This window comes from Pagrus major, chromosome 24, assembly GCF_040436345.1.
Source record: "Pagrus major chromosome 24, Pma_NU_1.0".
Taxonomy (NCBI): Eukaryota; Metazoa; Chordata; class Actinopteri; order Spariformes; family Sparidae; genus Pagrus; species Pagrus major.
Window position 1 is genome coordinate 14841374 of NC_133238.1, and position 10511 is coordinate 14851884.

At 42.9% G+C, this 10511-nt stretch overlaps 2 protein-coding genes across 2 annotated transcripts; both read left to right on the forward strand.

Annotated features, from left to right (window-relative positions):
* Positions 1-879: 879 nt before the first annotated feature.
* On the forward strand, positions 880-5761 carry LOC140992137 (uncharacterized). The gene is made up of 2 exons (XM_073462402.1): positions 880-1407; positions 1710-5761. The coding sequence occupies exons 1-2, from the start codon at positions 1236-1238 to the stop codon at positions 3071-3073; spliced, it is 1536 nt and encodes a 511-aa protein (XP_073318503.1). The 5' UTR covers positions 880-1235; the 3' UTR covers positions 3074-5761.
* A 379-nt stretch (positions 5762-6140) lies between these two features.
* LOC141020468 (uncharacterized) lies at positions 6141-7578 on the forward strand. The gene is made up of 3 exons (XM_073495556.1): positions 6141-6312; positions 6590-6663; positions 6757-7578. Exons 1-3 carry the CDS (start codon positions 6141-6143, stop codon positions 7456-7458), a joined length of 948 nt encoding a protein of 315 aa, XP_073351657.1. The 3' UTR covers positions 7459-7578.
* Positions 7579-10511: the final 2933 nt, after the last annotated feature.

The following is a 10511-nucleotide window of genomic DNA, read 5'->3' on the forward strand; positions in this document are numbered from 1 at the left end:
AACATTGACATCTTTGTGGAGCTTTTTTGTCTGTTTCCATCTGTAAATCTAAAAATGTCTCAGCAAACTGTTTGTCATCATAAGGAATGCTGTTGTGATGGAGATCCTGACCCACCAGGCATCGTGAAACTGACAAAGAGAAGGTTTTTCCGGGGGGAAATTTGGTGATTTTATTTTCTGACTTATCCACGGGAGAATAAACAAAAGATTTTCACTATTTGCTAACTGTAGTAGATATCGCTGCAACACAACACGTAGATGTCATAATGTCAAGGTAAAGATTTGGCCAGCTGTTGAATTCATAATCCCAACAGGTAAGGGCAGTATATTACCAGAGTAGCTAACCGCTATCTAGCGCTACTGTGTTCTGTTTATTCATCCATGACTGTAGCTACTGTTAGCGTGTTGGATCAATTAGCTGTGCAGCTAGCAGGAGTACCTCGGGAGTGTTGGTGTTTACACTGCCAGTGCTGGAGCTTTTTGGGAGAAGGGGTTTCTGGCCCGAGGCTAGCCAGTTAGCACGCTAACTTCAGCAGATATCTCTGCGGTGCTGTACATGGACTGGTATTTCTTCACATTCTGTTGATAATTGTTAAAATCACTACATTTGTAAAGGGAGTCTGGTGATGTGGTTACTGGTTCAAGTATTTGACTTTCTCCAAAACGACATAGTGCCCCTTTAAATATGAATAAAACAGTTTAACATTCAGAACATCGTGTATTTCTCTGTACACGCCGGTACAGCAGGTGGCAGCACACACCTGTAGTGCTCACTTTTATTGTGAAAATCGGCGACGAACGGGCACCGGAAGCTCGCGTACTTCCTGTGGCTAACATGCTAACTGTTCCTGTTACGTGTCACGCGCGGACGAGTGAAGCAGCGGGTTTGGACCAACTCGTTTCAGACCGTCGGGATGTTTCAGCTCAGCTCGTCTCCTGTTAGCACAGAATGCTAAAGGGAGCTAGCGTAGCGCACTTAGCAGGAAATAGACGGAGCCGGAAGTAGTCGGAGCCGCTTCGATAGAGACCGGACTGTGTCCCGGAGACAACACGTCCGGACAGATGTGTCTGAGTGACTCGGTGCCGGTGACTTCAGCATGTGCGACATCTGGATCGGCTGCTGCTGCGCTCAGAAGCTAACGAAGCTAACGAAGCTAACTTAGCCCGCAGCAGGAAGTAGACGGAGCCGGACGTGATGTCTGTGGAGCAGAAGTCGCTGCTGTGAGTCCGTCAACATGTCTAAAGTCCAAACGCTGAGAGTGTTTGTGAAGCAGCGGCTGACTGCGGCTGCTGAAGAGATATTTGAGCTGTTTGAAAGGACGATAGCAGAGTACGAGGAGGAACTGGGTCGGCACCGGAAACTACTGGACGCTGCGTTCAAGCCTCAGGTCCAGTTACACAGAGCAGGTTGGTTCTGGCAGAATGTTGATGTGATGTTCGTCCTTTTAGAGACCAGAGACGATAACAACAGACATCATCATCCTTAAAGAGCCGGTTGAATGTATCGTCGTTGTTTTGAGTTCAACCACTTTATTGTTATTTATTATTGATTGTTGTTGCGTCATTGTGTGTTTTCATTGGTTTAAATCAGTCACATGAACCATCGAACATTCATCCACCGTCTCCTCGCTTCCTCGCTTCCTCTCGCTCCTTTGTTGTCCTGTCTCGGTTGCTTCCTCAAAGTCTGTGTATGTCTTTATTCTCCGCAGACGTCCAGCTGCTGTCGCTGAGTAAAGAAGAGGATCCTCCTGAGCAGCAGGACTGGAGCTCCGGTCCGGACCAGGCGGAACCACCAGAGCGTCCACACATTAAAGAGGAACAGGAGGAACTCTGGACCAGTCAGGACGAGGCTGATATCATCAACTTCACTGTGAAGAGTGAAGAAGATGATGAAGAGAAACCTCAGTCCTCACAGCTTCATCAGGGACGAGCAGAGGCAGAGGTGGAGGACTGTGGAGGACCAGAACCAGCCTGGAACTTTAACCCAGAGAGTCTTTTAGAACCATTTTCTCACGACAAGACGTCGGACTCCTCTGAACCTGATTCCTTTAACGGTGACGACTTGAAGCCGAGCAGTGGACCTCAGTCAGGTTTACACTGTCTGAAAAACAGTGGACGTGCCACTGGTGAGAAATCAATCAGCTGCTCTGAGTGTGATAAGAAGTTCAGCTTCAACTCGCAGCTGAAGAAACACATGATCACGCACACAGGAGAGAAACCGTTCAGCTGCTCCGTGTGCAGCAAAAGATTTAACCAGAAGATTCACCTGACGCGTCACATGGCGCTGCACACGGGGGAGACGCGCTACAGCTGCAGCCTTTGTGGGAAAAGATTCATTTGGCATTCTCAGCTCAAAAACCATCAGTGGGCCGGTTGTCGCTCGTCGCAGCTTCACCAAAGACAAACTGAGGCGAAGGAAACGGGAGCCGATGGAGGCGACTGTGGAGGACCAGAACCAGTCAGGAGCTTGAATCCTGGATGTGCTACGAGCCACGAGGGGGATCAGCAGGGACACGGTGGAACCCAAACGGGACTGAAATCATTTCCAGCCGATCATGTGAGAATTCATTCGGAAGAGAAATGTTTCAGCTGCTCGGTTTGTAAGAAGTCGTTTCAGTGGAGAGGAAATCTTGTGACGCACATGAGAATCCACACAGGAGAGAAACCCTTCAGTTGTTCTGTGTGCGGCAGAAGATTTGCAGCCGAGTCGAGTTTGCCGAGACACTTCAGAATCCACACGGGGGAGAAACCTTTCACCTGCTCAGTTTGTAAAAAGACTTTCAGCGACAGAAGCGTTTTGTCCAAACACATGAGAGTCCACACCGGAGAGAAACCGTTCAGCTGCTCTGTTTGTGGCAAAACGTTTGCACAAACCGGAGATCTGAGGCGACACTTGACCGTCCACACCGAGAAAACATTTGCTTGCAGTGTTTGCGGTGAAAGATTCACTCGCCTCGCTCACGCCAAGAAACACAAGTGTGTCGGTGAGAACAGTGGAAGTGAAACCCAGCAGGATTCAAGTTCTCAGGGCAACACGGATCAGCTGACCACTGAAATACAGAGTCCGAACTGAGTCACGCTTCACGTGATCATGTTGTTTTGCTTATGTTTGTTACACAACTTTCATCGTTGTCTGAGACTTGTGCTCTTTCGTGTCTCCTGTGCAGCAATATGGAAATGACTTGACCTGCATCAGTGTGTCAGAGTCCTCCTGCCTCTTTAGTTTTAAACTTCAGAGTCAAGATTATAAGTCTCGTTTCAGCTCCAGTGGACATTCACTTTAAATCAGTAAATGATGATGAACTCATCATTAACAAAAAGGCTTCTCTGCAAACGATGGCCGTCTTACCGGGTCCGTTTTTTTCCTGTAAAAGTCTTTAAAGCGGCACTTTGTAGTTTTGGAGAAGAAAGTCTAATATTTATAATAATAATGAGGTAATAAGACTATTTTTTCAAGCAGAACACTGTTTGAAGCTAGAAGGTGGCAGGGTCCGCCACATATAAACAATGCAAAACAGTATAAAGTGTGTTGTCCTTTAAGGTCAGTTTGTTTCTTCAGTCGTGAAAACAAAGAGAGTTTGATGATTGAGTTTGTTTCAGTCAGTGAAGATCTTTCTCTGCTCATTATTATTTCTTCAACAAAACTACAGACTGCTCCTTTAAAGGTTTTTCCCTGCATCATAAATCGAGTGAATAACAGATATTTTTATTGATTTTAGAAAATATCTGAAACAAGTCTTATTATTTCTGATTGTAGCACAGCGGCAACAACTTAAACTTCATATTTTATAATTTTGACATTTTATCCCACAATTCTGTTTTTCTTTTTAATATTCTAATCGCTTAAACATGTTTTCTTTTCGAGAAGGAACAAATAAATAAATCTATTAATATTTTATACCATGTTTTTGATTTGTTTAAGACGAAGCTTTTAAAAGCTCAGATTTAATGATTCATTTTCTGTTGATTTCTTTTGTTAAACACTTTATCACGAAATATGTTCAGTGCTTCAATATGTGTGTGAATCAATAAGTCATTTATTGATTTTGGGTCATTCCATGTCAACTCGCCCATAATCCAGAACTTTTCCCGGTTCATGTCCAAGATGTTCTCCAAAACATTCATGTTGAAACTTAAATGAAGTTCATGTGAGCGTCAGAATCCTGCAGCTGAACTCCAAATACCTTTTTCAGTTATGGATTTTTGAAGTTTGGGTCTCTAAACTACATTTCAGGATTTTTGTGAAATTTGTCCCGAACAGTCCGATAACTGACCATCCAGCGACGGTTATTTAAACGATTTCATGTTATAAATGATCCTCAGGGTCTCTGTGATGTTCAGGACAAATTTCAACCCAATACAGTGAAAAATAAGACTAAAGAAGTGTTTGTGTACAGCTGTAGGATTTTACAAGTTTCAACACAAATTTCTTTCAAGACCATCCCTGACAGCCGGTCCTGGGTCGGTCGGCATGGAGAGACCCGTATGTAAAAATTTAAAGATGTTATTTTACTCTATCTTTTACTCATTTTCTGAAAATAACACATTTTTCATACTTTTCAATGGCCGTAATATTAAGTAGTTTTGTTTCACAGGTCGATATTTGTACCGTGTTGACTTGAAGCTTTTCTATCTTTGTTGGATGCCTGTTGAGCCGCTCAGGAATGAGTTCATACAAGTTTGGAAAAGTGACATAATACTCAGATTATTTATCCAGACATGAGTGAGAAACAGACTCGATGGAGATAGAAAACCTTGAAGTCAACAAACGGATGAAATAAAACCACCAAATTAAATATTACAGCCGGTGAAACGTACGACAGCAGCTGCTTGAAAATTGTTAAATGATGGAAACATTCAGTTTTTATATTTCTGCTGTGGATATCAAAACGTTCACCTGGAAAACATTCAAGGACGTAAAATCAAACCGTTGAAGCTTTTATTTAACATGTGTCACTCAAATGTTGATGTTTCTGGTTGTTTCATGTGTTTTTATAATGATGAGAAAAAAATGTATGATCATGTTCATAAACTCATCGTATCGTATCCATAGTGACATAATAAACTCACGGAGGAAGCGTTTGTGTGATCGTGATCGTTTCCACACTGTTGATCACATTCAGCAACTTCACTGGGTGTTTGATGCTGATTTCTACAGGAACAAGAGACCGTGATTACAAAACTGTGGACATGAATATTAACTGGAATGTTTTCTATAATCACACATTATTAGAACCAGCAGAAACTTTATTGTTGTAAGTGAGGAGGCTTCATGAAGCAGCAGCAAGAATTCAAACAGGCCGTCAAACAAATACCTGAGAATGAACAAACTATGAACCTGTGCAGACTCTTGCAGGAGTTTCTGGTCACACGTTTTCAGTGAAAAAGATATTCACAGCCAATAAAAGAGAAATGACCCACACTTCAACCCACGACGCAGCGACACAGGCCCAAACAACAGTACTGTGGTAGCAGGTCGTGACTTCAGCGTCCATCATCTTTTACATATCAGTCTTAATTTTCAATGGGTTTTTCTTTTGTGTTTATTTTCCCTTGTTTGTGTAGACATACTTTGGTGGTGGTCATTTAGTAAGATCAGGTGTGTTTTATCAGCAAATCAGTCCATGAGTGTAAAATGATTATAATAACACTCAGAGTTGTGTATTTACTTTATTTCAAAAACAGAATATTAACAGCTGATGTGAATACGAAACAAACACGTCTGTATATATTCATTAAAAGTATAATTTTGCTGACATGATGTTTTTCTGCTGTTAACTTCATGTTATTTATTATTTTTAAACAGATGCGAGACTTTAAATCAGAGTTTGGTCACTTTTACTTTGAAAATACCTAGCTGCGCGGTACCGGAAGCAAGTGTACTTCCGGTGGCTAACATGCTAACTTTTTCGTTACGTTTCACGTCCGGATAAGATGAAATCTGAGCAGCAGATGTTTCTATAAATGCGTTTAAATCGACTTTATGTACATTTCCCGGATTTTGTTTTTTCAGGCACGAATGCTAAAGGAAGCTAACGAAGCTAACGAAGCTAACGAAGCTAACTTAGCCCGCAGCAGGAAGTAGACGGAGCCGGACGTGATGTCTGTGGAGCAGAAGTCGCTGCTGTGAGTCCGTCAACATGTCTAAAGTCCAAACGCTGAGAGTGTTTGTGAAGCAGCGGCTGACTGCGGCTGCTGAAGAGATATTTGAGCTGTTTGAAAGGACGATAGCAGAGTACGAGGAGGAACTGGGTCGGCACCGGAAACTACTGGACGCTGCGTTCAAGCCTCAGGTCCAGTTACACAGAGCAGGTTGGTTCCGTTTACGTCAGTGAAAGTATCAATACTCCACTACAAGTACAAGTACAAGTACGTATGTAAGTATTATTGGCTAAATGTACATATAAGTACTCTCCTGTCATTCATGTTAAACTGCTTCATATAATATCTTTATTGATTCTTTATGAGTGATGCAGAATATAGAAAAAACCCAATAAGATCCAACAAGAGTAAAAATAATAATGAGCACAACAATTTCTCATTAAAAACAGGAGGACACAACATTTATATATGTCTTTATTCTCCGCAGACGTCCAGCTGCTGTCGGTGAGGAAAGAAGAGGATCCTCCTGAGCAGCAGGACTGGAGCTCCGGTCCGGACCAGGCGGAACCACCAGAGCGACCACACATTAAAGAGGAACAGGAGGAACTCTGGACCAGTCAGGAGGAGGCTGATATCATCAACTTCACTGTGAAGAGTGAAGAAGATGATGAAGAGGAGCCTCAGTCCTCACAGCTCCGTCAGGGACGAGCAGAGGCAGAGGACTGTGGAGGACCAGAACCAGCCAAGAACTTTAATCCTGAATGTGCAACAAGCTTCGGCCATGAGGGACACGATGGAGTCCAAACCGGACTGAAATCTTTTATCTGCTCAGTTTGTGGTAAAAAATACCCCCGGAAGAAATCTTTAACAGATCACATGAGAGTCCATTCAGAAGGAAAAGGATTCAGCTGCTCAGTGTGTGAGAAGACGTTTCACCAGAGAGGAAATCTCGGGATTCACATGAGGATCCACACGGGAGAGAAACCCTTCAGCTGTCCGGTCTGTGGCAGAAGATTCACAGTCGAGTCAAATTTGACCAGACACTTGAGAGTCCACACGGGAGAGAAACCTTTCAGCTGCTCAGTTTGTAAAGCGAGATTCAGCGACAGAAGCGTTTTGTCCCGACACACGAGAATCCACACCAGGGAGGAACCGTTCAGCTGCTCGGACTGTGGCAAAACATTTCCATGGAAGGACGGACTGACCGAACACTTGACCGTCCACACGGGGGAGAAATATTTTGGTTGTTCGGCTTGTGGAAAGAAATTTGCACAAAAGGGAACTCTGACACGTCACCTGAGCGTCCACAAGGGGGAGAAACCGTTTGCTTGTCCGAATACACAAGTGTGTTTGTGAGAAGCTTTTTCTTTATTGACCGCTTTTCATTCAGGAAACACATTTATATTTCAAACTGACAGGATGAGTCCACGTTATTGTATCATATGTGATCAAATAAAGATTCTTGCAAACTGTTGATTCCTGAGAAACGCCCTTTCTAAACTCTGTGCTATAGAAACAAAGTTGTGAGAAAGCTTTCATTAAAATCTGAGCTGCTCGTGATGGTTCGATTCATAACCCCCTGCTGCCATCTCTCTGAAACCCGGGAGGGGACACGGCCCCCTCCCTCTCCCACCACAGCAGGACCGAGGCTCCAGGTTCTGGTGGCGGACAGGATTCGAACCTGTGTGAACACCTCTGGTGTTGACAGCCATGAACACCACCCACCACGCCACCACGTCCCCTTCACACTGACGTCTCTTCTCTGAGCGCTTTGAGGTTTTCACTTGTAAGTGTTGGACTTCAAAATTCACTGAGTCTTATAAGATCAAACTCATAATCTCAACTGCCAAGTGGGCCTCTGTCAACCTGAGCTGCTGTCCACAGTCAAGGTTTGAACCCACAACCTTTCATCTTCAAAGCAGTGTTTTTACCCTCCTGAGCTAAAGATACTTTTTCTGTGTTTGAGTTTTTCTCTTTGGAACAGAGAAGTTTGTTTTCTGACATCAAGTGTCTGACCTCAGCATTGAACCTACAACCTCCACACTTTAAAGCATCACTTTACCATCATGAGCTAATGGCCCAGCTTTGCTTTCAAGCAGTTTCTTTGACCATTTCACTTTCTTTGTGAACATGAGGGTCCACAACTGAAGTCCTCTGTGGATTGAAGCCACAATCTCCAGATTTCTCAGCGCTACTTTACCAATCTCAGCTAATGAGTCAGCTCTGTTTCTTAGAGGATTACATGCTTATTTTTTGTCAACATCAGGTTTCAAAATTGACTTAACGACGCAGGGTTTGAACCTTCAACCTTGTAAATTTCAAAAGATCACATTACCATCCTGAGCTAATGGGTCACTTTTGCTTTTGGTGAGCTTCTAAGATGATTTGACTTCTTTTGTGGACAGTGGGTTTCAAAATTGACCAAAACTTGCTGATGCTTCTCCAACATGCAAAGCTGTTGCCTCAGAAACATGTGGAGTCTATTTGGACTTTCTCTAACAACTTGGTCAGACACAAAGACGTTTCTCAGAGCAGTTTAGGTTTTCCTTTCAAGGTGAATGGACAACATTTAGATCAAACCAACATCCTCAAAACATCGTAAGCCAGTTTTGAATCCCAAAATACACTTAAACTTCAAAAACGTCTGAAAGAAAAGCATAATTATTCAGATTGAAGTTATTTTCTTTTTCTGCTTAGATAATAATCACACAAACACAAATGTTGGTCAGTTTCACTACGGACACAATGAAATGACTTTATGAACATGATCATGGTGGGCGACAACCTTTTTATTTTATTGTTACAAACAGAAAATGTATCGTCTTAGGTACAACGTTGAGTACGTTACTTTACAGTGGCAAATAAAAATTATTTACAGAAGTATTTACAATTAATGTGACAGATGAGATTTACATGAGTAAATGTTTTGCTTCTTTAACTACTTGGTTTTCCAAATGATAAATCAACATAATAATTAAAGCATCACAAATCTTTCTTGCCTTTATTGTAACAAGATCCATAATCCAAAACAACACATCGCAGAAAGCTTTAATATTTTAAATCTTTGGTATTTCCACAATTTAATGATGATAGCGAGCTTCCTTCTATAGCGGACTGAAAGTGTAACATGTTTACATATAGAAAGCAGAAGACAGCAGGTGTTATGGATCAAGACCATAAAGATCATGCTGATCCAGCTTGGTTTAATGCTGCTCTTGGCTAATGCCTGGTCACAGGACAAAATGGGACCACATCTTTACACAGACCTGTCTCCACCACATCTTTCCAGAGACCTGTCTCCACCACATCTTTACACAGACCTGTCTCCACCACATCTTTACACAGACCTGTCTCCACCACATCTTTACACAGACCTGTCTCCACCGCGTCTTTACACAGACCTGTCTCCACCACATCTTTACACAGACCTGTCTCCACCACATCTTTACACAGACCTGTCTCCACTGCGTCTTTACACAGACCTGTCTCCACCACATCTTTCCAGAGACCTGTCTCCACCACATCTTTACACAGACCTGTCTCCACCACATCTTTACACAGACCTGTCTCCACCACATCTTTACACAGACCTGTCTCCACCGCGTCTTTACACAGACCTGTTTCCACCACGTCTTTACACAGACCTGTCTCCACCACATCTTTACACAGACCCGTCTCCACCACATCTTTACAGAGACCTGTCTCCACCACATCTTTACAGAGACCTGTCTCCACCAGTTCTTTACACAGACCTGTCTCCACCACATCTTTACAGAGACCTGTCTCCACCACATCTTTACAGAGCCCATGACCCTGTTGCCAGTTCACCGGTTGTCATTCCTTCGACCACTTTTGACCGGGAACACCCAACAAGACCTGCAGTTTTGGAGATACTCTGACCCAGTTGTGTAGCCATCACAATATGGTCCTTGTCAAAGCTGCTTAAATCCTTACAGGGCATTCTGACCAAACACGAAGCAAATGATTTGCAAAAAGATGCAAATAGGTGTGAATTTCTGTGTATTTGTGTGTAATTGATGCGAAGGAGAGGATAATAACCATTAATCGTAGCCGTTTTGCGGACAACTAGAGCTGTCGCACCGAGACAGGACAGAAAAGGATCTGGCGCGGAGGAAAGTAAGCAAGGTTTGGGTCTGAAAGCACCATAAGGCTTGCCCATTTTTCCTACTTCCAACACATCAACTTCAAAGACAAAATGTTCTCTTGCGGCCTCATATATCCCCCCCTCACTGACAGGTGCCATTGTAACAAGAAAATCATTTTTATTCACTTTACCTGTCAGCGATTCTAATCTTATATAGTATGATACTTGTATCTTGACAAGTGGTTATTTCACTGATGTTCAGTAATGAGAATGTACAGTATCTCTATTGGGAGGAGACTCTCTC